Source organism: Pollachius pollachius (genome assembly GCF_949987615.1).
Source record: "Pollachius pollachius genome assembly, chromosome: 13".
Lineage (NCBI taxonomy): Eukaryota > Metazoa > Chordata > Actinopteri > Gadiformes > Gadidae > Pollachius > Pollachius pollachius.
The window spans coordinates 9842476-9869006 of record NC_136946.1 but is presented as its reverse complement, the minus strand read 5'-3'; the positions used below and the strand labels follow the sequence as shown (position 1 = coordinate 9869006).

Here is a 26531-nt window from a genome sequence, read left to right as displayed (position 1 = left end):
ACCTTGCTCCGTTAATACTGCTGCCTGTATACTCTGCTCTGCCCTCCGATTCTCCCCTCGTCCCTCCCTCTTCTCCGCTTTCTCCCAGGTTGTGGAAACACTGCAACCCGCTGGTGTGTGTCTGGATTCCTCTCGCTCCCTCTCTGTCTCTCTCTCTGTCACAAACACACACACACACACACACACACACACACACACACACACACACACACACACACACACACACACACAGCGATCGGCTTAAGTCCCTCCTACTGGCTCGGCTGGGAGTGAAGGAGGAGGCAGCCGCTGCTCACAGACCCGGACGAGCCCCCTTTACCGCCCTGTCAGTGTGGAGGAGCAGGAGAGATACAGAGAGAGAGAGAGCGAGAGACAGAGGAAACGCATTATCAAGAGTGATTGAGAGAGACAGAGATAGAAAGAGAGAGAGAGAGAGCGAGGAAACGCATGCACAAGAGTAAGTGTGAGAGAGAGAGTGTGTAAGAGAGAGAGAGAGAGAGAGAGAGAGAGAGAGAGACTGTGTGACAGAGAGAAAGAGGCAGGCTGCTGGGTGGAGTGAGAGAGAAGAGAGAGAGAGAGAGAGAGAGCGAGAGGCAAGGGAAGAAACAAGGAACACATTTTACCAGAGCAGGAAGGAGAGGGATCGCGGACGAGGGAGCCCTTCTCTGTCGAGCACCTAGGATACCAGTCATTGTGGCTTTTATTTTTTATTTTCCCACTAGAGATTATCTGTCGCTTGGCTCGTGCACCGGTCTCACGTTCGTTAGGAAGCAGCTTTCGTGTTTGTGGGTTTCAATTTTTCTAAGGCTTATTTTTTGTTCTTGTTGTGGTTGTGGTTGGTTCTGCTCTCCGACGCACGTCCAACCCGCCGGAGCTACAAACTGACACTGCTTGTTGTGCGGAGAGATCCAGCGCTCGGCTTCTTGTCCCCTCTGCGATCTCGTTTCTCCTCTTCTCTTCCCCCCCCCCCCCCCTCTTCCCCACGCAAAGTGCATCCTCCGCCGTCGCTGAAGAAACCTCCCCGCGTCTCGCAGGACATCCGCGCCGTCGCTGCTCAGCACCGGAATCAGACAGCACGGCCACCAGACACGCGCGCGCCAGAGTCCAAGGGAATTAAGGAAAAGAGAGGAAAAGAGACAGACGGATTTACGGACCTTGCCTCGTGTGTTGTTTGAGAAAGAGTGACGAGCGGACAGATACATTTAGGCAACACATAGAGACTACAGCGAGGCAGTTTGCACAAGAGAAGTGGACCTACACCTCCTCTCTTGGAATTCTCCTTGTCATCCTCCACTTCCTCTCCTCCTCCTCTCTTCCTCCCATCGCTGCTGCCGCTGTGCCGGTGTAGAGAGGTCTGCTTGTTTTTGTTCAACTGCCACCTGCAGCCTCCACCCCTTCCCCGTCTCTCTCTTTTACCCCTGCCTCTTCCTCAACCTCCCCTTATCTGGAAGCGCTGGACACTTCACTAACGCACACAGACACACACACGAGCCCGCGCTGCACGCACGCCAGCACTGGACTGACAGCTTCGTGGGATTGAAACACTCGCTCAAGGGGGAATTATAAAACTTGGGTCGTTTTTTGTTGAAATTCCCTGTCGTTTCGGAGACTGAGTAGCCTTGTCATCCGTCCTCTCCGGGAGCAGCACCTGAACGGGAACCGGTGAGACAGCGTTTGTCAAAACCCTCACTCACCCCTTCCCCCCCCTCTCCCCTAGAGTCTCCCACCACCTCCCCCCTCCATCCCAACCCCCACACGCTTGCTCTCTCTCTCCGTTTTATCTCCACGGGACTGGCTAAGCGACAGCCGGAGCCGCGCGGAGACTTGGGGACAGCGAGAGAAGAAGAAGCACCCGAAGGAGACGACACCGCGGAAGAGGAGCGGACCTCTGCTTCCCGCTGTAGCTGAGGCTTCGGGGGAAACGCTCGTTGCCAACCCTCCCCCCTTGTTCCTTCTTCTCCTCCTCCACCTCCTGCTCTACACCCCCCCTCCTGATAACCCGGCTCCTCGCCCCCCCCCCCCAGCCCCCCTGCCCTCGGTGTCACCATTCCCTGCCTCAGTGCTAAGGATTCCAGCTACATGGGCAAGCGATTGGAGCAGCAGCCAATGTACCCTCAGTACACATACTATTACCCCCACTATCTCCAGACCAAGGTATGGAACGCACCCCCCGCCGCACTGTTGCATCCCCCCTCCCCCCTCCACTCCATCCTTTGCCAGCTCCTCCTCCTCCTCCTCCTCCTCCTCCTCACCCTGTTCTCCAACTACCTGTAACTTCTAAACCCCACCTCATTCCTCCCCACCCCCTCTTCTATTACTCCAAGCCCGGGTCGATGTCACTCACACACACACACGCGCTCCTCTCCATCATTCGCTCATTCCTGAGTAGAGGTGGGATTTGATGGATAGCCGGCCTTGGCTATGATGGTTTCATGTGGCATGCACCTCATGGGATTTGGATATCTGTGTCTGTGTGTGTGTGTGTGTGTGTGTGTGTGTGTGTGTGTGTGCATATGTGTATGTCCACTTTTCTATCAGTGTCTATGTGTGTGTGTGTGTGTGTGTGTGTGTGTGTGTGTGTGTGTATGTGTACGTCCGCATCTTTTTTTAGTGCGTGCGTATGTGTGTGCCCTTGCCTGTGTGTGTGTGTGTGTGTGTGTGTGTGTGTGTGTGTGTGTCAGTTTGAAGGATCAGGGTTTCAGGCACCCTGAGTGAGTCCAGCCTACTGGAGCGTTGCCGGGGGCAGTCCGCTGGTCTCCATCCATCTCTGTGCTGCAGCTTGATGGGCTCCTCATGGATCACAATGGGAATGACCGATGCTCCCATCCACTGTTCTCATGTCAAACAAGGCAGCATGCACACGCTCACTGCTCACTGCTGGATTAGGTCACGGTCTCAAGACAAGGCACTGGGCACTGAAAGCACGTTTCGCTGGAATCACAAAAGCAAAGATGTTCAAGATTTGCACTTTTTCCTTTTTCTCTTTTGGTTGTCTTTTGGTAAAGAAAATGTAACAAAAAATGTATGCCATTGGCAGGTCCCTATTTGTGCTTTACAGTTGCAAGAAAATAGATCAAAAGTGTCTCCCTTAACATACAATATAATATCTCTTAATACATCAGTGATTTAAAGAACCCTTGCCCATCGCTAGATGACGTGTCTTCTGTCACTGGTGAGTGTGGAGTGGTGGTGCTGGTGGTGCAGGTGGAGCTGGCGTCTTGGAGTAGGATGAGGGAGGCTGCCCATGTTTGCTCTAGCTCTGGTACGCATGGCCGCCTCTGGGACCGAAGCCCATAGCCGGAGCCCTGGCCGGCTGACTGCTGCTCCGAGACGCCGGCTGGGCCGCAGCACCCAGACCTCATCAAGGGATTAAAACAGGAGGCCTATTGGGGATTACTCTATTTGTCATCCCCCCCTCTCCACCTCCACCATCACGTGTGAGTCCAACACTAATTTCCGTCCAGCCGTTTTACCCTGCTCGGCACAATAATGGTGTTGTAGAGGGAGAGAGGGAGGGAGAGAAAGAAAGAGAGGGAGAGAGAGAGAGGGAGAAAGAGAGGGAGAGGGCGAGGGAGAAAGAGACAGCGGGAGAGAGACAGAGGGAGGGAGAGAGAGAGAGAGGGCGAGGGAGAAAGAGACAGAGGGAGAGAGACAGGGAGAGAGAGAGAGGGAGAGGGAGAAAGAGACAGAGAGGAAGAGAGACAGAGAGAGAGGGAGGGAGAGAGAGAGGGAGAAAGAGAGGGAGAGGGAGAAAGAGAGGGAGAGGGCGAGGGAGAAAGAGACAGAGAGGGAGAGAGACAGAGAGAGAGAGAGGGAGGAAGAGAGAGGGAGAAAGAGACAGAGAGGAAGAGAGACAGAGAGAGAGGGAGGGAGAGAGAGAGAGGGAGAAAGAGAGGGAGAGGGAGAAAGAGACAGAGGGAGAGAGAGAGAGCGAGCTGCTCTGCCTCGCTCCCTGTTTTCGCCGTGGCGGGGGTTTTGATTGATTTATGAGGCGCGGTGTTTAGGTAGCAGGGCTGTAAGACACAGAATGTCAATGTAGAACGCCACGCAAACCACGACTCGCCGCTAATGCTCCTCAGATGCCAGACGAGGGCTGCGTTTTTACACGATCAGACTTTAAAATAGCATCGTAAAATAATACAATTCGACTAATTGCACTACGCGATGCTATCCAGGGGAACACTGGGGCTACTATTACTCTGAGAGTCTGTAAAAGAAAGAGATGGGAAAGATAAGAAGAATGGACAGAGAGGGGGAAAAAAAGCAATTTCTCTCTCTCTCCGGCTCTCTCTGTACTCTGTAGTCGGCCGCCCGTGTTGCCTTCGCTACGGCCCCACCTGGCAGTCCACTCACTCTCCCCTGATTTATAGTTTAATACATTTGTGCTGCTGCCATATGGCCTCTCTCTCTTTCTCTCTCTCTTCCCCCTTTCTCTCTCTTTTCTCTGTTCCCTCAACCGCCCCCACCCACCCGTCCCAGTCCTTCTCATCTCTCCGAGCTGCCCGTCTCAGGGGCCCCCCAATCAGGGTACACCCTCATCCTCCACTACCGTCCCCCTGTCCATCCCCTTTCCCATCCCCGAACCTCTCTCTCTCCCGTGCTCTCTCTCTTTTTCCTTTTGCACTGTCCGCCCTCACACACACTCCCACAGACACACACACACACGCACACACACATCCCTGTTCCTGCGCCCACTTCAAGGTCAGCGTAGATCCGATCTTGCCGCCGTCAGCGATTGATGTATCCTAGGAAGAAAGAGAGAGAGGGAGAGAGACATAGATATTTACAAAGGAGAGAGAGAACTTGAAGAGAGGAGGAGAGCGACATAGATATATAGCATTGAAAATAGAGAGAAATGGATGAGAGGGGGGGTGAGAGACATTGATATATAGGCATGTAAAATAGAGAAAAATGGAAGAGAGGGGCAGAGAGACATAGAAAATAGGGAGAAATGGAGGACAAGTGGAGACAGACAGATATATCGCCATGGAAAATAGAAAGAAATGGGAGAGAGAGACAGAGATACATAGACATAGAAAATATGAAGAAATGGAAGAGAGTGGGAGAGAGAGACATAGATGTATAGACATAGAAAATAGAGATAAATGGAAGAGGGGAGAAGAGAAGGGGAGATGGAGACATATAGACATAGAAGAGAGAGTTCAGGAAGACAAGGGTAGAGAGAGACATAGCTATAGACAATTGAGAGAGCGAACTGGAAGAGAGGGAGAGAGCAAGATAGATGAGAAAGAGACGAGTAAAAGAGCGTAAGCAGGGGAGAGACATTGATATATACATAGAAGGGAGAGAAAGAGAGGTTGTGACAAGGTTGTGAAAGAGAGAAGGATTTATAGACATAGACTAGACATAGAGAGAGAGAGAGAGAGAGATGTCATGTTGGCCCAGGAAGTGGGGCACCATTAACAAAAGGTGTATGAATCAGCAGTTGACATTCATTTACATGCTTTTTGGTCTGTTCCCCCTGAGCCATAATTTGGGTCAGTGATGAGAGCGAGAGAGTGAGAGAGATAGAAACAGAGTGTGGACAGAATGACAGGGAGGGTTGGGTGCAAGGGATCCTATACTTTCGTTAATGACCATTGATTGGTTGATTTAGGCAGTGGGGAGAACTGGTTGGCAGCTTCACACCGCATAAGTCATATGTTCACACACACACACACACACACACACACACACACACACACACAGACTCAGGTATGCATAAGTGGTTGCATTTGTGCGCTTAAATTAACACAAAACTCATTTGAGTTATTCTTAACGTGCCATTTATAAGAAGATAATGCACACACACAGGAATTTCACATACAAGGATTAAATTTTGTTATCCATCTGCATTGCTGCACTGTTCCTCTCAATCGTTCAGTTTGTGTGTGTGTGTGTGTGTGTGTGCGTGTGTATGTGTGTGTGTGCGTGCCTGTGTGTGGTTACACATACTGTTCTCGGATGCCTACATATTTTTTACGATGTATATCGGTAGATATTACTCGTCTGGATACATAGGGGACGCAACATCTGGGTTCAATTATGATAAAGAAAAGACCATTATAAAGAGAGGAATTTTAACACCGTCTTCATGGCATGCCAGAACACATCAATAGGCTTCATTTTAATTTGACGGGAGGGGGCCTTTGTGTAAGTGTATTTTATTGTAATGTGATGTAGCGTTAGTGTGGCTATTTCCCACCAACATATGCGCGTCACTGTGGATTAGCATGTTTTAGTCGCACGACGCATTGCAACAACAATAGCACGTTGACCTCTATTGATCAGTGCTACACGGTGCAGCATTTGCTTCTCTTTAGCTCATTTATTGATTCCTGCAAGGGGTGTATGCCTGTGTGTGCCCTTGTGTTAGTGTGTGTGTGTGTGAGTGTGTGTGTGTGTGTGTGTGTGAGAGAGAGAGAGAGCAAAGAGTGTCTGTTGATTGGGGAACGTTATGTGAGATGTTTGTGCGTGTGCGAGCCTGGTTTTTATACGAGAGAAGGGCGCCGCTGGCCGATGGAGGTTGCGGGGCATTGCTTTGATGAGGAAACCATTTAACAGCCCCCTGCCTCCAAATCCCTCCGTGGATTGGACCGGACAGCCATCTGTGTCATTAGGTCTTCACACGGCCCGCATATTTTTAATGACACACCAATAGACACCAATAGACACCCACTGTGACCTAGGACATCAAAAGCGCTGTGTACGTATTTATATATATGTATTTATATATACACACTTTCATTTGTGTCCATGCATAGGGCATCTCAGAGTCACCAGGGTGACTCTGAGATGCCCTATGCTCCTATGTTGGAGTAATTGCTGTTGTTTTGTTATCGTATTTGGAGAAAATAGGCCTGATATCAATTTTCAGTCACAGGCCTACTCACCAATCTGGGCGCTCATTTGAGTTCTTTAACGACCTCCTGGGACAATGAGAGGAATTTTCTGAATGTCTGGTTCATTTATTTGTTTATTTATTACACCCAGCACCATCAGAAGGGCTTCTATGTCTGACAATTAGCTTTAAAAATGTTGTGCTATGTGAGGACTTTATTTAGGCTTTAATGTTGGGCAAATAATATAGTGAGATGGCTAGTTTAGTTAGTACACATGTGTTGTGGGTGCAGAAGTCTGCATCAGCTTTTTCAGGTTGTAATAGCAAATACAGGCTTAAATGTACACACACACAAACACACACACACACACACACACACACACACACACACACACACACACACAATTGACGTAGCTAAAACAACTTAGAAATACAAACTATAAATGTGTACATACAAATACGAATGTTAGCCCTGGCTTAGTCAGAAGCAGATAGCCGTTTGTGTGTTAGCCGTGCTATGGTGCATACATAACCTTTGAAAGGCCTAAAGGGCCATGTTGAGGTAGATTTAGCTGCAGCTAATGTCCCCGGCCTTAAGTAAACACCAGTCAATGGAGCCCATTGAAATTCTATGTGGCAGTGTCTGTCCCTGCCATAGGCGCCATTTATAGTCCCGCTAATTCTTTTAGAGGACGAGATGGAGTGGGCGAGAGAGGAGCAGAGAGGGAGAGACACTGAGAGCTGTTTGGGAGGGAGTGGTTTGCTTAAAAGCAAAAAGGAAAAGGGGTCTGGTTACATTACACAGGGTGATCCATTGTGCTGCAGAAACAACAATACATCTATATTAATCCTGTTCTCAAGAAGGGAGGGGGGAGTTAGAGTGGGGGAGAGAGGAATTGATAGGGAGAGAGATTTTAGAAATAGTAGAGAGAGAGAGAAAGAGAGAGCGAGGCAGAGAGACCAAGTTGTAGTCATCCCAGGTTACATTAAAGACTAACACTTGTAGAATTATCTATTAGTCTGTCAGTTTTTTTTTAATGGCACATTCAGCATTCCACTCAACCAGTAACCCAGTGGACTCAATCTTGTGGGCTGGAGAATGTGCTTTGAAGAGCTCATCAAGGGCTTGCTTCGGCAGGGAGGGAAATAGCCCTATGTTACATTAGGCAAATCCCTGTCTATTTTGGGGTTTCGGCGCCGAACACGCTCTTATGAGAATGGTGACAGGGTCGTCTAACTCGCATCCGCGGCCGTAAGTCACCATGCGGGCTTCACGATGACTAGCCGTAACAAAACACCCCACAGACGCCGCGTGTAAATCCTGCTTGCTGATCCTTGTGCCTCTTCACCTCGAGCTGGTGCCATTAGACCATTCACGCACCTCCATGTTCCCGCTTTTGTACTTTGGCACTGGACTCCGTCTCTACCTCTTCTCTGTTTTGTACTGAAACATGTGACTCCAGCTCTGTATTTGTTGTTCTGTTCCTGAACGTCTGATTACTATGATTTAACAATGAGGTTTCTAGGGTTAGGGGTGTTTATTTTGTGTTTCTTTAATCAACTCAAACTGTCACAGATTTCTTTCTTATTTGTACGAAATAAGAAAGAAGTTTCCAGTCACCGCTCTTACAAATACATGAATCTTCATATATGAATCCATCCATCCATACACACACACACACACACACACCCTGAGAATCTCAGATGCTGCCCAGCCCCTACCTCGACTGCCGTGCATAATGGACCTCCATGCATTAGCAGCTACCAATGGCTCACATAACCCACAGAAAGTGGCTAGTAGACCTAGTCCACTCTACTCCTCTCAATCCCATTATACTCTCTCTCCCTCTTCCCCCCCCCTCTCTCTCTCTCTCCCTCTCTCTCCCTCCCTCTGTGCCACTGTGCCTCTCTCTCGCTCTCTCTCCTCCTCTCTTTCTCTCTCCTCCTCTCTCTCTCTTTCGCTCTCCTCTCTCTCTCTCCCACTCTCTCCCCCCCCCCTCTCTCTCCCTCCCTCCCTCTGTGCCACTTTGCCTCTCCGTCTCTCCCTCTATGCCCAGTTTGGTTGAGGGTCAGGGGAAATGAGGTAATCCCCTTTAGTTTCGTCTTCTTGTTCTGTGGTTGTGGGGAGACTCTGCGTGGTCTACATTGACTTGCAGAGTGCGTTCTAAGCGTAGGGACAATGTGAAGGCTGGCGGCTGAAATTACGAGACTTGGTTTACGATCACAGATGGTAGGGGTGGGTTTTTGTATGCATTTGTATGTGTGTGTGAGTGCTTTTGTTGAAATACCAGGTTGGTCTCACTCAATTACATGGGGTATATTGTCTTTGCAAGTATAATTTAGACCTTGATTAGACCAGGATTGGTGCACTTTAATTACCACCCCAATGTAAAATATTTGTAATTGACCATATGGTGGTTGGGATAAGTCAGTCAGTCACCTTGAGGACACCTTGGGCAAGGCACTAAATCTTGGGCTTAAGGAGGTTGCTGGTTCTGACCTATCCTCAAGGATGTCTGTCCCCTGTGACTGTTTCCTCAAACATCTGGCAAATCGCAATCCTTCTAGTTTTAGGCTGCAGACAGGAATGCAGTTTTGATGCAAGGGGCTTATGTAGTTCATCTGTAGGAGGTCCTTATAGCATGGATGTGCCTATCAGTCTTGGTTTGAGAGAGGGAGAGAGAGAGAGGGGGGGGAGAGAGAGAGAGAGAAAGAGAGAGAGAGAGAGAGAGAGAGAGAGAGAGGCAGAGATGGTCATTGGGCCAAGGTTGTAGATTGATTTGTACTGTTTCCGCAGCGCTTTCGTCTTGCTCATCACTTGTTTCTAAACGCAGCCAGTGCCTCGCTCCACAAGTAATGTTGGCCTGAAATGATGCTGCTCTTTATCTCGTCGCTTATCTGCTGCTGTATCTTTCTCGCCTCCCCCCTGAAATAGACAGAATCTCTCACCTCTGAGGCAGAAGCTCTCTCTCTGTTGGAAGGAACTAACATCGGGTTGGGCGCGGTTAGGAATCAGGCTAAATGTGCCGTTTATTTAAGCCCTGTTTATGTCTTGCGGTTCAATCCAATGAGGTTCTTTGATAAGAATCTTGTGTACATAAACCCCAGGACAGTCACGTGACCTTGCCGGGCCTTTTCCCGCCAATGGCATACAATGGCGTAGCCCTGGTTACGCCATTTGTTGTAGAGGAATATTTGAGGAAAGGGGGGTGGGGGGGTTGGCAATAAGCCCGGCCTCCAGAACCCTATGACCCTAAGTTGCGGTCGCGCTGTTGCGCATTTAAACACTCTAAGTCCCTGGGAGAACTTGAACACCAAAAAAGGTGTGTTTTTTTCAACATGTGCCTCCGCATTTACAGTTTGTGTACTTGTTGGCGCCCACGTGTTCTCGTTAACTCGGCGGAACTATCTCCCCTCTCCAAACACAATGGCCTGGGCCGGGGGGGCTCGGCTCTTGAGCTCACCATTTTTTTTTTGCCTTTTCTACCTCTCTGGCAAGACCCATCGCTTTTCACGCTCTATTTTATGTCCCACCCGCCCCCTTCCCCCACACACCCACCCACCGCCTCATCCCCCTCGCCTTCTCTCCCTCCCTCTCCCTCCCATTCCTCCCTCCTGGCGGCTGGAGCCACCATCCCTACCATTTCACACTTTCGTTTGGAGTTCCCCCCCCCCCCCCCCCCCCGTTTTTCATCCACACATTTGATCAGATCTCTCACATCTCTCTTCGAGCTGTTAGCGGTCATGTTTCCAGACCTCTCCATGAGGGTCTGTCGCTGTGCAGGCCTCCCCCCCCCTCCTCCCTCCCTCCCTCCCCCCTCCCTCCTACCCTCCCTCCCTCCCTCCCTCCCTCTTTTCCTCATTTCGTTTTACCTTGATCACCTGGGGATTCCTGGGCACAGGGTCCTGCCATCTGTGCCTTACCGTGCTAGATCAGCTGCTATTCGTATACAGAAGCTCCCAATACACCAATGATTGGTGTAGATACAGTGCAATGGGAACCTACGTGTAAAAATGTTAACGTGTAAACTAAGGCACATTTCTTTTTTTGGTGTAAAATAACTTTCAGGGCATGCTCAGTTATTTACACAACAACATAATTAACCTTTAAATATATTTAAAAGAAGAATTGAATTCATTTTAGACATTTGTTGTTTCTTCTCTTCATTTCCCCCGAACCGTTCTTTGCCTTCACCCTACCTGTCTCCTTTAACCCGTGCCCGCCCCGGCTGAACTGCATCCAAAAGCCCTGACCGCCAGCAAGAGGCCCACAGAACAAGCCCAACGAGGGGCTCCCGGAGAGAGCCCCTGTGGTCGGTTAGCTCTGCGCCGGTACGCAGAGGCCCTTCCTTTCATGTGGAGGGCATAGCTGAAACGCACCAGGTGGGGAGATGGCGTCTGGTGCCGGCCCCCTGTTCTGACTGCAGATAGTGGGGGAATGGGGCAGGGGAGGTATTTAGAGTAAAGGGGGGGAAGCGGAGGAAGGGGGTGGGGAGGGGAGTCGTCGGGGTTGACGGTGCATGACTGCATTCCAGAGACAGGCTCAGCCCATGTGTTGTCTAGGGTGTGTGTGTGTGTGTGTGTGTGTGTGTGTGTGTGTGTGTGTGTGTGTTATTGTTTATGTTCGGGTGTGCCTGTGTGTGTGCAAATGTGTTGAGGTGTGTGTGTTGTGTGTGTGAACAGTTATCTGTTGATGTGTGTGTTTAAGTGTGTTCAAGTGCGTGTGTGCATACATGTGTTTAGATGTGCGTGCCGTCTGTGTGTATGTGTTTGAGTGCCCGTGTTTGACTCTGTGTGTGTCTGAGTTTAGGCGTGTGTGCGTGTGTTGTGTGCATATACATGTGCGGCCGCGGTGCTTGTATCTCATGACAGACAGACAGCCGGGGCGTGGAAGGGCTTTGTTGTTGTTCCGATGTGTAACCTCATAGCCTTTCAGCTCGCCCAGCCTTCATGTGTCTGCCAGCCTACCTGACCAATCCCACAACCACCCAACACCACCATAACCACCCAACACCACCAGCACCACCACTACTACCAGTACCCAATCCAACACCAGCACAAGCACCAACACCAACACCACCATTACTACCAGCACCGGCACCACCAGCACCACTATCAACACCATCATCAGCACCCACATAACTACCAGCCCAACCACTACTACCAGCACCACCAGCACCGGTACAACCAACCCCACCAGCACCAGCAAAAGCATGGAGAATTAGTCGCCTGCAGTCCTCAGAGCTACTGCCGTGACAGAGTGGGGGGAGAGGATGAGCAGGAGCGGCCTATTTGTTCACTCACTGTTGTGTTCAGTCGTTCAGAGAGCATCAGGGGAAGCGGAATTGGGCTTTGGTTGGGGTGACTGCTGCTGTATTTTTAAACCAACGCGGCGGCCTGCACTGCATGCACGCCCTTTGAGAGGGGGCTGGAGCACGGGAGCTTTCCATCACAGCGCTCCCTGGACACCCGTGTGGAGTCCTCTTCTCTGAGCTACCAACAGGGCGAGAGGGAGATGGTGTGCAGGGTGGAATGCTGAAGAGCCGTAGACCTGGAGGCTAGACCAGTGAGAGAGTGATAATGACTTGACTCGACTTGAAATACCTGGCTGCAGAGCACTGCTCAGCCGCCGGTACCGATTTGATGCCTTGCCAATCAGAGAACAGATACGCGGCCACAGGCTAACGAACACACAGACAGACGTTCACACACACAAACACACACGGTTGTAAGACTGGTGTTTATAACTGGGTCCAAGTGGCAGTATGTTCCATTACCAGATGTGTAATGGTGAATTAAGATGTGCTAATGGCGGTGATGTCATTATCCAAACATTCTCACAATACGGCATACATGCAAGATCAGCGAGTGAGTAATTCATGCAACAAAGAAAATAACGTATAATTGTATGTCTCCATTTTCCTCTTATTTTCGGTTGTGAACTATACAAACCTTTTCCCCGTCACATGCAAAATTTGGTTGAAAAAAAAGCTAATCTGTCTGGCTCTCCAGCTCTACATTTTGCATTTCATTTCCAGGTTCATGTGTTCAACCCCCCGGTGCTCCCAGCCCGACGGCCCCGACCGGGCTGTCCCGCCACAGGCATGCAAATGGTAATGGAGCCCTTCCGCCCGTCCCCGCTGCTCCCTCGTCCACAGCCTCCCTCGGTTCCCATACGATCCCCTAGCCCCCCCCCCCCCCCCCTTCCAGCCACCTCCACCTCCACCCCCGCCCCTCCCCCTCCGGCGAGCATGCAGCCGGGGGCCCCTTAACGCTGACCCCATGCAGCCGCATGAGCGGTGGCTGACTGAAAGAAAACAGCGCGTCACGGGTGACTCGAGAAACGGCTGCGGGCATAAAAGGCCAATTCCGCCCGTGAACAAGGATAAGCAAATAAGCGTCCAGCGCTGTCGTCATACCACCCCCCCTCCCTACCGGCCCCACGCGGTGCACACAGGCCCTGTGTCTCCCCTCTCCTCCTCCAGCGCCCCCCCCGGCCCTCTTCCCCCTCCGAACGCAGTCCGCAGTGAGCCCCTCGCACGAATACGGAGGCGTGCGACAATTCGGTTCAGTAGATGAACCCTTTTTCCTTCTTGGTTTCCTTTTCTTCCTGAGCCCCGTCCGGCCCGCGGCGGCGAAGTGGCTCAGCCGGCAGATGTCCTGGGAGTCAGCCTGAATGCTCTGCTCGCTAGACCCGCCCAAGGCCTTCCTTGTGTGCCCACTCCGCCGCTGCGGAGACCCCGGGTGTATTAGCAAGCCAGTGGGCGGATGAAGAGGTAGGCGGCATAATCTAGCCAGCCAGCGCGGCGCCGGTAGGGGGAGGGGGGGTGAGTGGGTGTGTGTGGGTGGATTGGGTCGGCGGCTGGCGAGAGGGGGGGCTGGTGAGTCGCACAGGGCCGGGCTAAACGTTGGGGGAGAAGCCACTGGGACATTACGGCGTTGTCTTGACATGCCGCTTCTTTCGGTGGTAATTAATCGTGCATAAACAGCCGCAGGCGACCCCGAAGAAAGCGGTGTTTTATGTTGGCTCTGGATTGTGGATGGGCCACTTTGTGCGCAACACAGCGTCGAGTGCGACGGTAGTGTAGCAGGATGACGTCGTGAAAGGGACACGTTTGATGTGGGACACCCATATCTTTTTAAGAGGCTGTGGCCACAACATCATCATCAAGTGACAACATTCCTCCGTCGTACCCCTTTTCTCCCCAAATGATTAAGCTTACCTGGCTCTGAGTCCCAGCAGTGACGGAGCAAGAGAGAACGATAGTGAGACATAGGTGGGGAAATGAAGCCGAGAATGCGTTCACGTTCAATGCTTCTACGCGCCCCCCCCCTCTCTCTTGAGTGAGACATCTATTTGTATGTCTATATTAAGAGGCTGCGGGCGATGCATTTTGAATAAAATGCAAATCTTCAATGCCTTTTTTAATACTTCTGAAACCCGACGAAAGCCAACGTGTTTGTCTTCCATCCTTGTTTTATTTTATGTCCTTGGGCGCTAATGAAAAATGTAGGAAAAACAGAAGCTTTGGAAAACACTTATAGTTGCTAATTCCCTGTCTGCTTCCCCTCTCACTCTCATTAGCTGTGTGGAGTAGCCCGTGGAAGTCTTGTATACATTATTTATCTCCAGGCCCCCCTCTCCCATCCCCGTCCAGGAAAACAACAGCTGTATGCTTGTGTAACCGCCATGTGTCATTTGTTTCCCCCAACATATTGGTGTGCAAGTTTTGCCGTATAGGGGGAAAAAATATATCAAATCAGCATGATAAACAGAACTCTGTGTCGCACCGTACCGCATTTAGACAAGCCGTAAGTCATTCGTGTCCTAAATACTGCTCGCCGTTGTATATCCCTACAAGGGAGCAGTGAGTGGAATGTCTAGCCCACGCAAATGAGTCACACGTCATTGGGCCAATTAACGTTTCTTTCCGCAAAGTACTTTGGGACACTCCGACGTTCACTGTAAGAGGCTCCTCATGCCCGTCGCAGGTGGGGCGCGCCATTAAGATTCAGCCGATGAAGCAACGCGGGCCCGCTAGAGCAGCAGCCGCCTCCTACGCCGACGCCATCTTTTTGAGCACATTCTCAGTCCTCAGCGTTTTTTGGGGGGGGCGGCAATTAATCATTGAGCTTCCTGGCCCCACCCCTCACTCACCACGAAACAAACAGAAACATTATAGAACATTTAGAAAAGAAAAAAAACTGCCTGGACAACAGCATTCAAACGTTACCCTATCAGCGGCCACCGTGTGGTCCCAGCGATGGCCGGTGTCTCTCTCTCTCACTGTCTCTCTTTTCCGGTCTCTCACTCTCTGGCTCTCTCTTTTCCTGTCCCCTTCTATCTCTCTCTACCCCTCTCTTTCTCTTTCTCTCCGGGGTTAACGGTGTTGAGTCTCTCTCACTCTCTCGGCCTCTGTCCATCTCTCTCTGTCTCTTTTCCTGTCTCTCTCCCTCTCCTGCTCTCTCTCTCCCTCTCTCTCTTTTCCTGCCCCCTCTCTTGTGCTCCGGCTGTCGGACTCTCTCACAGTCAGTCTGTGTGTGTCAGTCTTTCTATCTTTGTGAAAGTGTAATGGAACTACACTTGCGCCCCAGCTTTATTTCTGTGTCCTCCCGTTGAGACGTGGATGATCTGCCAATCTGTTTAGAAAGAGATAGCAGCCTCCCCAAACACACACACACACACACACACACACACACACACACACACACACACACACACACACACACACACACACACACACACACACACACACACACACACACACACACACACACACACACACACACACGCACGCGCACACACACAACCTGTGTCACCTGTATTATGGGATCCAAGGGAGGTAGCTTGCATTGAGAGGACCAGAGTTGTACCTTTTAGTGGCATGCCACATCTGGTTAACTGGTATGCGACGGGGCGTGTGTACTCGTGAATCTTGGTTCTTTGGGCGAGTGGCCCTGCTTGTGTGCCTGTTTGTCTGCGTGCATGCACCCTGCCACATGCAGACAGTGGAATGGAAAGGTCCCCCCGCAGCCGATGCCAGTATGCCGTGCTGTTGCCATAGCAATGGTGGACAACAGCGTGAGCTCACCCGGCCAAATGTGTGACAGCGGGTCACACAAGGTCATCATGGGCACAGTCCCATACTTTACTTAGTCACTCGCAACGGCCACTCGGAGGAAGAGAAACGAAAGCTCGGGCCAATGCATTCTCCAGGGGACTGTACAAAGGCGGTGATGGAGAGGACATAGGAGTTGATAAATTAACTCGGCCAAAAAGAATAGTCATCTGATCACCGAGCAAACATTCAACTGTTACCGGTACATACATTGAAACCATGCAGAATATCAAGGCATTCATGTGTAAACATCCGTTAAATGTTGCGCCAGTCGATCGGCCTTTCTCCGGCCCAGACCGTGTCCTTGTTTACAGCTTTAATCCATCTGCCACGCCCCGAGTCGGTTTCCGACGGGAGACATTAACGGAGCATCAGGACTCTATGCCATCTCCCCGCTGCTCTGTCTCGCCTCCGCCTTATTGACGCAGTACAGCAGAACACGTCGTAATCCATTTTGAGGATGTCCCGCAAACAACGGCATTTCCAGGGAAAATATGCACACTCCGTTGCTATTCGTCAACATAATATAACGTGTTGTCATTTATGGAGAGCAATTGCACGGTCAACAGGGTCGTTAACACTGAAACTCTTGATATATTTACTCTGACCCTGCATGTATTGTGCATGCATACAAACAGCCTCAGAGGAAACCAGAGAAGCACAGGACGTGAATTACAGAGGAAGAAGGCGTTTGTGTGTGTGTGAGTTTGAGGGTGTGTGTATGTGGGTTAGGGTGGGCTTTCCGGGGGGGGAGTTGAGTGAAGGGTGTGGGTGGGGTGACTTCCGAGATCACGGAGTTCAGTGACGAAAACTAACCCAGGGGTTCTCTCTCTCTCTCTCTCTTTCCTCTCTCTCTCTCTCTCTCTCTCTCTCTCTCTCTCTCTCTCTCTCTCTCTCTCTCTCTCTCTCTCTGTCCATGTCTCTCTGTCTCTCTTTCTGTCAATGTCTCTCTGTCTTTGTCTCTTTCGCTCTGTCTCTCTCTCTGCCTCCCTCCCCCCCTCCCTCTCTCTCTCAACCATGATTGATCTTAATAATTTATCTGAGATAATTTATCTCTCAGCCGATCCATTCACCACCCCCACAAAGACACACACACACACACACACACACACACACACACACACAACCTTGTTCTTATTGATTGTCTGCAGTTGCACACGCACGCACACACACACACACACGCACGCACGCACAGGCACACCTCCCCCCCACACACACACACCTACACAGCAATGCCTGGGGGATTGCATCCGAGGGGGTTGTGGGTGGAATGATCTGGTTTGTGCACACAGGGGAAACCTGATAGCCGTTCTGAGAGCTAAACACATGAGGTCACCCTGACTGGCTGCTCCTCTCTGCCTCTCTCTTCCCTCCTCCACGCTCACATACGACCCCAACAGCCTCGTCTCACAGGGGCACGCCGCGTTAACCGGGATCCCAAAAACAGCTAAAGTCATCCATGTAGAGCAATAAGGAGGAGTGTAGAAATCATCTTGAATCATCAAAAACACGGAAAAGGCATCCCACTTATAAGTGGGTTAAACATATGTTCATAGTACATAATGCAAAATGCACAGCGCCATAGTAACCCGAAATCATTTTTTTATTGCATCAACAAAATGGGAGAATCCCCCAGCACTAAGCCACATATAGCAGAATATGGTGCCGAGGAGCCCAGTCACATATCTAGACCACGTCACCGTCGCCGCAGACACCAGGCTGTACATCTGCAACGTGTCTGAAAATGAGGTGTGATGCTGAAGAGAGACAGGAAAAGACCTCCGTAAGCTTCTCTTCTATCCCCTCGTAGGCTTTTGAACTGCCCACACCGAACCCAAACAATACCGACAGCCCCGAACACACAGGGTCTCCGAGGGGCCCTGAACATGTGTGTTAAAGCTCCTTAGATCCCGGCTCCTGTTCCGCTCACACACAAACCTGCTGCATCGACACCGGTCTCTAAATCACACACAAGCACACACCCACACACGCACTCACTGACAAACACACACACAAACATGCATACAGACAGTCTGACGCATACATTTAGACAGGCTGACTTACAACTACACACACACAAACACACAAATACATAGACAGTGTGACACAAGTACACGCACAAAGGCTCAGGAAGAGCCTTTGTGCGTGCACATTCCCTCACCTGACTCACAAACATAACAATGCACGGAAAATAGTACACACACACACACACATTCTGAAGTCCACAAGTGCGTGCTTAAAAACACACACTCACACAAGCATTCAGATACACCAACGCACAGACACGCATTGGCGAACACTCAAACATGGAACTCGACACACACTAGCGGCGCACAAGCACGCACACATACGTACATAAAAGCAACTTTATACACTCACACACATAGGACACATGACACGGATGTGTAGGCTTCAACGGATCACAATCGGCACATGTTTAGACAGACACACACACCACACACACACACAGACCCAGATCCCAACGCATGCTCCCACGCATCTAATGTTCTGCCCATATTAGTTTAAAGCGGACACACATGAGTGGTCTGGCAGTGTTTGTTGTTTTTGTTGGAGGGGTCACCCCACATGCTGGGTCTCTCCAACAGAGACGCTCATTGTTGGAGCGGAACGGCTGATCTACATCACAGCGCCGCGCTGCACCACGCTTCTTTGAGGTCCGCCTGGCCCAGACGGAGCGTTCCGCTCTGGGAGGATGTATTAGAGAGGGGCGGGGGGGCGGTTGATCACTTTATATGGGTGATTATATCGGTAAAGCACATGTGTCGTTGACTGTGTTGGAGAGAAAATAGGAGCGTTTTCTCTGTGTTCTGGGACTGTTGTGTTATTTGCCAGAGTGAGAGAGGGAGTTGTATTGCAATTGCACGCTGTGATTTATTTTTAACAATGCTGCAGAACTTGGACTGAAGCTGTGTGTGTGTGTGTGTGTGTGTGTGTGTGTGTGTGTGTGTGTGTGTGAGACGTCAAGCGTGTCCCGGATTACGAGCGTTGTCATTTCTCAGTGCCTATATCAAAACAATAAAACGCTGCGCTGCCATCAATATCATTGTGCTGGGAGGATTACTGAACCATCAGTGTTTAATATTCAATTTTTGCGGTAATCAAAAAAGCTGAGTTGATATGAAACAGGCTCTATGGTTCGCCTGTTATGTTCCAGTAACCGTGAAATGTCTGTTGTCCTTTTAATGCTACCCTCTCGTTTTGAAATTCTCTAGCATTTTTGTGTGTCAAAACTAGCCCACACAAACCGTCAGTTCCACAAGCCTTTCCAGGACTTCTGGGATTTAACTTAGAAGTATGTCTAGTTGTCGTGTCCACGCAAGACTCAGATGTTTCCATAAAATGGAGTCTGCCACTGTTGAACACGATCATCTTCATAATGCGCGTGCTGTCGGAGCTTCCTAAAACGTTTCCTTCGAAAGCCGCGGAATGTGAGGGTAAACAACAAAAAGCACTTCTGATACTCCTTCCAAACAAATACACACTGTATATATCCATCCATTAAGTATAAACAAAGACAGATGAACCTTATTCTAACACACACACACACACACACAAACACACACACACACACACACATACACACACACACACAGACACACACAGACATACACACACATACACACACACACACACACACACACACACACACACACACACAAACACACACACACACACACACAGTTGCTAATACAAACATAGGCACGCACATGGCTACGATAGCTAGCAGTTAGCCTTGTTTACGAACACCACGGCCAGCCCCATTGTCTTGTGAAAAACTTGTGTGGAGCATCTGTAAGGACGCTAGCAGTAAACAGACTGGGGCAGATTATTTTGAGACGGATGTTTAGTCTTTGTCAATGTTTGCTCAATCCCTGTCCAAAATTGTGGTGTTTGCCTCATTTAGAGAGGAGAGTGGAGATAGAGGAGAACAACTGGCTCTCTGACACACACACACACACACACACACACACACACACACACACACACACACACACACACACACACACACACACACACACACACACACACACACACACACACACACACACACACACACACACAACACAGTGGCGGCTAGAGCCCATTTCTTTCACCGTTTGACAGTATGCCGTTGGGTCTGTCCAAACAGCCTCAGCAAATCGGCAGAGCGGACTACCGTGCTAAGAACACCGGGAACAGCACCTGGACCCGCCCACCATCCGATTAAAAGAAAAACAACAAAACCTTTCCTGTCAGTGCACCTTTCTTGAGGAAAAGAGAGAGTGTGTTATGTAAACGAACGGGGGCGTGATGAGTCGACAGGGCTTTCAAATTGTCTGCGGTTACATCTCCCTTCCACTTCTTGCTTATTTGTTTATTTTCTCTTTCTCTCGCTCTCTCCGTCGGTCTTGTTCTCTCTATTTATCCCATTGCCTTTCCTGTCCATTTCTCTCTCTCTCTCTCTCTCTCTCTCTCTCTCTCTTCTGCTTTCTGTAACTCTTGTGTGTTTGTCTCCTCCTTTCTCCCTCCTCTCTTTTACACCACTTTCTTTGTCCCTCTCTGGTCCATCCCCTTCCTCTCCCTCATTTTATCATCGCTCTCCCTCTTCGTCATTCTGTCGTTTCCTGTCCATCCATCCCTTCCTCTTTCTCTCAGTTTCACCACGCTCCATCTCCGTCCATCTTTTTTCTCATTTTACTCCTTACTTGTTTATTTATTACCCTCCTCGGAAGCTACTCCTTAGCGCACCGGTGGCGGCAGCCCCCCCCTGTGTGTGTGTGTGTGTGTGCAGCTACAGGGGGTTCCTCGATGAGTTAATGGAGAACGTCAAAGGCTGGCGTGTAGCCCTGCCTCCGGGTCTGACCCGTGCAGATTGTCCACTGACCCCGCCGCCGCGACCGCTCGCAATCCAATCTCCTTCTCCTGGCGCGCGGCTCGTGTTTTCACAGCGCTGTTTGATAGCATTGCGTCCACAAACCCCCCCCCCCCCCTCCCACCCATCACACACACACACACACACACACACACACACACACACACACACACACACACACACACACACACACACACACACACACACACGTCCATCAAGCCACCCTCCCCCTTCCCCTTCCCATCATTCCTTCAATAAACGCTGAATTATTTTTGCCAGTGTTGACTCGGGTGAAGGTTTCTCTTTGGCTTTCGGGCTGCGTTGGCACAACTGTTGAGCCCCATTAGAAGCGTACCCCCCCCCCAAACACCCTCCCCCCGAATCCATCCCCACCCAACCACCGCCCTAGCCTACCTCCTTCCCCCATTGTTACACAGTGAGCCAAAAGAGAAGGACAAAATCCCAGCCCGGGACGTTGTTACATCAATAATAATCGGACAATACCCGTGCCATTTACTCTCTGTCGACAACGTGAAGTTGTCGTCGATACGGCTCGCCGGTAGCCACCGATAGGAAGTCACCACGCAAGCGGAAAGCAAAACCCCAAAACAGTGAACGGGGTGAATCAATGGCCATATGTGTTGTGCTTAATGAGTGCTGAGTCATCACTACCACCGCCCCCCACCCCCACCCCTCCATCGACAACCAGCAAACGTTCCCATCATGGTAAAAGACATTTACCCCTCGCCCGCTCCTTACGGTTTCACATTACATTTATTCTTCCTCCAATTACAGCGCAAGGTGGGGGAGGGTGGGTGGTTTAGATGGAGGGGCTGCAGACAAATGACATAGTTAGTGCGTTTTGAGGGGATGCTTAAATCACTCTGGGGCTATGATAGTCCAGCTGTTTAATGACTCATCCCGGGCTAATGCCTCAGCGACGGCACCGGGTCCGCGGGCCCCGGTGCCGTCGCTGCCTGCCTGCCCGTTCTGCCGCTAATCGTCTGGGACCGCGGCGCGCCCACGCAGCAGCTAGGCCCGGCTCAGAGCTGGGACTTTAGCGTCAGCCGCGTTTTAAATGCAGCTGGCGTAGAGCACAAATGAGAGACCCCCCCCTCGCCCACCCCCCCCCCCCACCCCTCCCTTCCAGTAATTTGATAAAAGACGGATACTGGGGGCGGAGGGGCGGGGGGTGGCAGGGAGGTGTACGTATAGACAGGCTCTGTAAGTGGACACCAGTCCGCAGGGCTCTCAAGGTGAAAGGCATCGGGTGAAGGTCTCTCTGGCTCTCTCCCTCTGTCTCCCTCGCTGTCTCCCTCTCTGTCTCTCTCTCTCTCTGTCGTTCTCTCTGTCCCTTTCTCTCGCTCTCGCACTTGCTCTCTGTCTCTGTCTTGCTCTCTCTGTTCCTCTCTCTCTATGTCTCCGTCTCTCTCTCCTTCTCTCTGGCTCTCTGTCTCTCTCTCTCTCTCTCTCTCTGGCTCTCTCTCTCTCCTTCTCTCTGTCTCTCTCTCTCTGGCTCTCTCTCTCTCTCTTTCTCTCTGGCTCTCTCTCTCTCTCTCCTCCTCTCTCTCTGGCTCTCTCACTCTCTCTCCTTGTCGCAATAAGTCTCCTTCAACTGCACCCAAACACACATCGTTATACCGAGTTACTTTAACGTTAATGCATCTCTCCTGCACTCATACCCTCTCTCCCTCCTTCACTCTTGATCTACTCCTCTCTCTTGTTCTCTTTGCTTCTCTATCTGTCTCTGTTGATCTGCCTATCTTACTCTATTCTCTCTCTCTCTTTCTCTCTGGCTCTCTCTCTCTCTCTCTTTCTCTCTCTCTCTCTCTCTCTCTGGCTCTCTGGCTCTCTGGCTCTCTCTCTCTCTCTCTCTCTCTCTCTCTCTCTCTCTCTCTCGGTTACTGTCTCCCCTGTCTGCCTGAGGAGGAGTGTGTAGGGATAACAAGAGGGCAAGCGCCACAGAAAGAACACAGACACACACACACGCCCACACACACACACGCAGACACACAAACGCACACACAAAGGCACCGCTCTCTCAGGGCCGCACTCCATTTGGACTATTAGAGAAATTGGAGAGGGGGATGTGGAATGGAGGAGGAGGGGCGGGGAGGGATGATTGAGAGGACTTGAAATGACGGTGGGGTAGACGGTGAGGAATGCAGAAAGAGGAAGAGAGAGAGGGCCGAGACAAAACAGATGAAATAATTAAAAGGAAGAAAAGGAAAGGCAAGAGATTGACCAGGGAGACTGTGGAGAAACAGATGTGATCATCCAGAGAGAGAGAGAGAGGGGGGGGGGGGGGGGGGGGGGGTCCATTCATAGAGTAAGGGTTGCAGAGTCAAATTGAGTTTCCCCTTCGGCCAGCAGACAGTATGACCAGCCCTGGGCTCCACGGTCTCCTCTACCATGGACGCTCCTTGTCAGCTGTTACTGGGAGCTTTACCACACTGGGCTGACTCCTCAAAGCAAGGCCAATTCAAAGCACAAAAATCCAAGACAGCAGGCCTGGCTGATAATGTCACAGAATATATTTATGCACCCAGGTTGCCTACAATAATTTTAAACACACATACACCTGCTAGCCCAATCCTAACTTTTATGGCAGTTTTTTTTGTTTGAAATCAGGGAATTATTCCATCTCTAGGCTTTCCAGTATGTTCTGTGGGAAGCCCCACATGCAGTTCCTTGTCTTATCCACACACATATTCATTGAGCCCATACACACAAAGCCACACCCAACATCCAACCAACATCTTCTGAGAAAAAAGTTCACTACTGTGCGTGCGTTGCTTGCACATCTTTTGAACCCTGCCCTGATACATACCGTCAAAGTCTACACACACATAAATGCATAATCTCTCCAACAAAACCCTAAAAGATGCACAGAAGGCATTCCCGGAGGCATTGGCTTGTGATCTCCTGTCGGCTGCTACAGACGTCGCTGCATTATGCATCGGTGTCCGCTCAGGCTGTGACACTTTAGAGGTGTCCTTTCCTTACCCCCATGGCCGCCCGTGACACATGCTCCCTGCCCCGGTGAGTCCCCCTCCACCCCCTCCACCCCCTCCAGACATCCTTGTCCCCAGCATAGGGCCGTGCTCCATCCCAGGGCGCGCCTGCTCGATCAAAGCTCCCAGCGACGCCCTGCGTGTTTCCCTGTGGCACGGAGGGTATTACATTTGGCCACCGATTGCGTTTTTTTTTTTCTTCTGATACCTGCAGACCGTGAATTATTAAGAGCTGCCCATCCAAGATGAAGTACAGACAAAGTGCCAAGGCACCTGAGAATCTGAAGAGCTGCAGCCCCCAGTCAGAGCATTAGAGCAAAACACCCCCTCCCACCCTCTTTGTCCAACGGTCGCATAATTAAACACGACCTCCGGAGAAAAGCACTTTCCTCTTTTATTTGCATCCGAAACAGATCCCGGCCCCTGTTTCAAACGAGGTTAAAAGGGCGTCGATATGAATCCACGGCGTCTACGCTAAGCGTTAGAGAGGGAGATAATGTACAGCCGCCAGGCTCCCGCCTGCCAACGTAAGGGGAGGTCAAGCGGTCCAGCGCCGTGGCGGGATTTATTGCGTTTGCGGTGGCGGGGCCACTGAGGGGCTGTGAACCTTTCAGCCGCGTGTACACAGAAGGGCTTCACGGACCAACACCTGCCCAAGCCCCACTTGTAAAACTCTCCCGCGTGCATTTCCCGGAGAGAGGACTGAAATAAAGAGGGCGGGGGGGGGGGAAACCGAAACACCCGATGGTTGCTGTGTGGGTACCGTAAAAGAGGTGTCCCGTTTTTCATTGATTTGTTTGTATTTTATACATTTATTTATTCATTGGTTTATATTGACTAACAATTGAGGTATTTATGAACTGGAGCTGCAGCCCCATATAAATATCATATCGAGACGAACAGAGCATAACTATTGAATGATGTCGTCGATTTCCCCAAAACAACAGTGATAAAACACTGATGCCTCCTGCCGTGTGTCAGCGCTGTAGGTTTATCACAGAGCAAGAAGCCCTGCCTCAGTGGGTAACATCAGCCGTCATTTGGCACAGATAACTGCATATTTTTTAACCATTGGGCTGTCATGTGGCAGATTTCTCTCATGTTAAATGAAGAGAAAGAGAGGGAGAGAGGTGGGGGGGGGGGAGACGTGACGGTCTGATTACTTCACGTGAACGACTCCTTGGTATTGAAATCGTTAAGAGTGGTAAAGCGAGGCGTGGAGAGAGAGAGAGACAGACAGACTGAGAGAGAGAGGGGGATCTGGGGGTACATTAGATGGGCAGGGGGCTTTCTACGCGTGTTGTGATTCAGTCGTTATTGCTGATCTGCAGGGGAGCGGAGCGAGAGGGGAGCGCCTGTGTCTCAGACGTCTCCAAACAGTCCGCCTCGGCCTGTGTCTGTGTTTGTACGCAGGACAACAGGAGTCTGGCAGCCTCACAGTGTGTTGGGTAGTCCACATTATCACCCGGGTTTGTGTTTGTCACCAGAATAGCTCGGATGCCCTTTAGCTGACATTACAGTTTACACTGTTTCCCTGCTCGGCTGTTCCCTGCTTTTTGAATAAGCATGGGGCCCCGAATGCATAAATGCTTACACATGAGCAGCAGTGTTATTCACCGGGCCCGGCTGTGTCCCTTCACACACACACATATTCCCATGTGCACACACACACTCGCAGTCACGCACACCACACACACTTCCATTAAGCCATTATCTTTTCGGTTTGTCTTTGCCTCACACAAAGTCGGCACACAATGACAGCGTGTTTTTTTCCACACACACATACACACATACACACACACACACACACATACAACACACACAAGCACAGCCACTTTATCTTCCTCTCTGTGTCACACACACACACCCACACACACACACACACACACACACAAAGACCCTATCATGCTTTACTTGATCTGGTAATAACTGGCAAGCGGCAGAGAAATTGAGTCCTTGAGTCAAAAATCACAGAGATCCCACGTTTGTCTCTTTCCAGCCGTATTGCGCTTCCCCCGTCTCGGCTCGTTATCCTCTCCGCTCCTCTCCGCCGTTCCACTCCACTCTCAAGGAATTCCGAAGGAGCTGCGATCTCACACGCAGCCCCCAGGATATCTCCACCATTTTACCAAAATATTGACAGATGAATGGAATTCATGACGCTGCGCGCCATGTGTGCTCCGACGCACCGCTCGGTAACTAATACCTCAAGAAAAGGAGAAAAAAAAGGCACAACACAATACAAACCACGGTAACCACGGTAATGGAAAATCGTCCATGTCAGGAATCCAAACCCCACGCCTCTTCATTTTCAGCCCCTTTCAGAGGTGAATATGTCGATAGCCGGGGTTGTGCCTGCATGTAAGCCATACATACCTGGACACTCGGAGTGCACTTATCCTCCCTGATTAGCTGTAAGGAATGCATACATATTGCATGAGAGATGTGGAATCAATACAGGGCTAAGTGGATGGGGAAGCTTAGGCTTAGGGTTGTCTGGAAAGAGAATAGAACATGAGGTGATCCTCTAGCGGGGATCTTGTCATAAGACGGCCTGGCCCGGCTGCCAGCAAACACAATGCCGTCAAAGTAATCAGTTTGGGATAATTCTGTTTGACTTTGTTTAGTGACACAAAGCAAATATAGAAGAGGCTTTGGAAGTACTGAAGCCCATAAAGAACAAA

The 26531-nt window shown here is 50.5% G+C and overlaps 1 protein-coding gene across 4 annotated transcripts in view; it reads left to right on the top strand.

Annotated features, from left to right (window-relative positions):
* The first annotated feature begins 359 nt into the window (after window positions 1-359).
* Window positions 360-26531, top strand: part of LOC307084975 (RNA-binding motif, single-stranded-interacting protein 3-like) — a 205403-nt gene continuing 179231 nt past the window's right edge. For all 4 annotated transcript variants that reach the window (XM_079749546.1, XM_079749544.1, XM_079749545.1 and 1 more), the window contains exon 1: window positions 360-2154. In XM_079749546.1, coding sequence (XP_079605672.1) covers window positions 2080-2154 — 75 coding nt within the window. In that variant the 5' untranslated portion in view covers window positions 360-2079. The remainder of the gene's footprint in view (window positions 2155-26531) is intronic.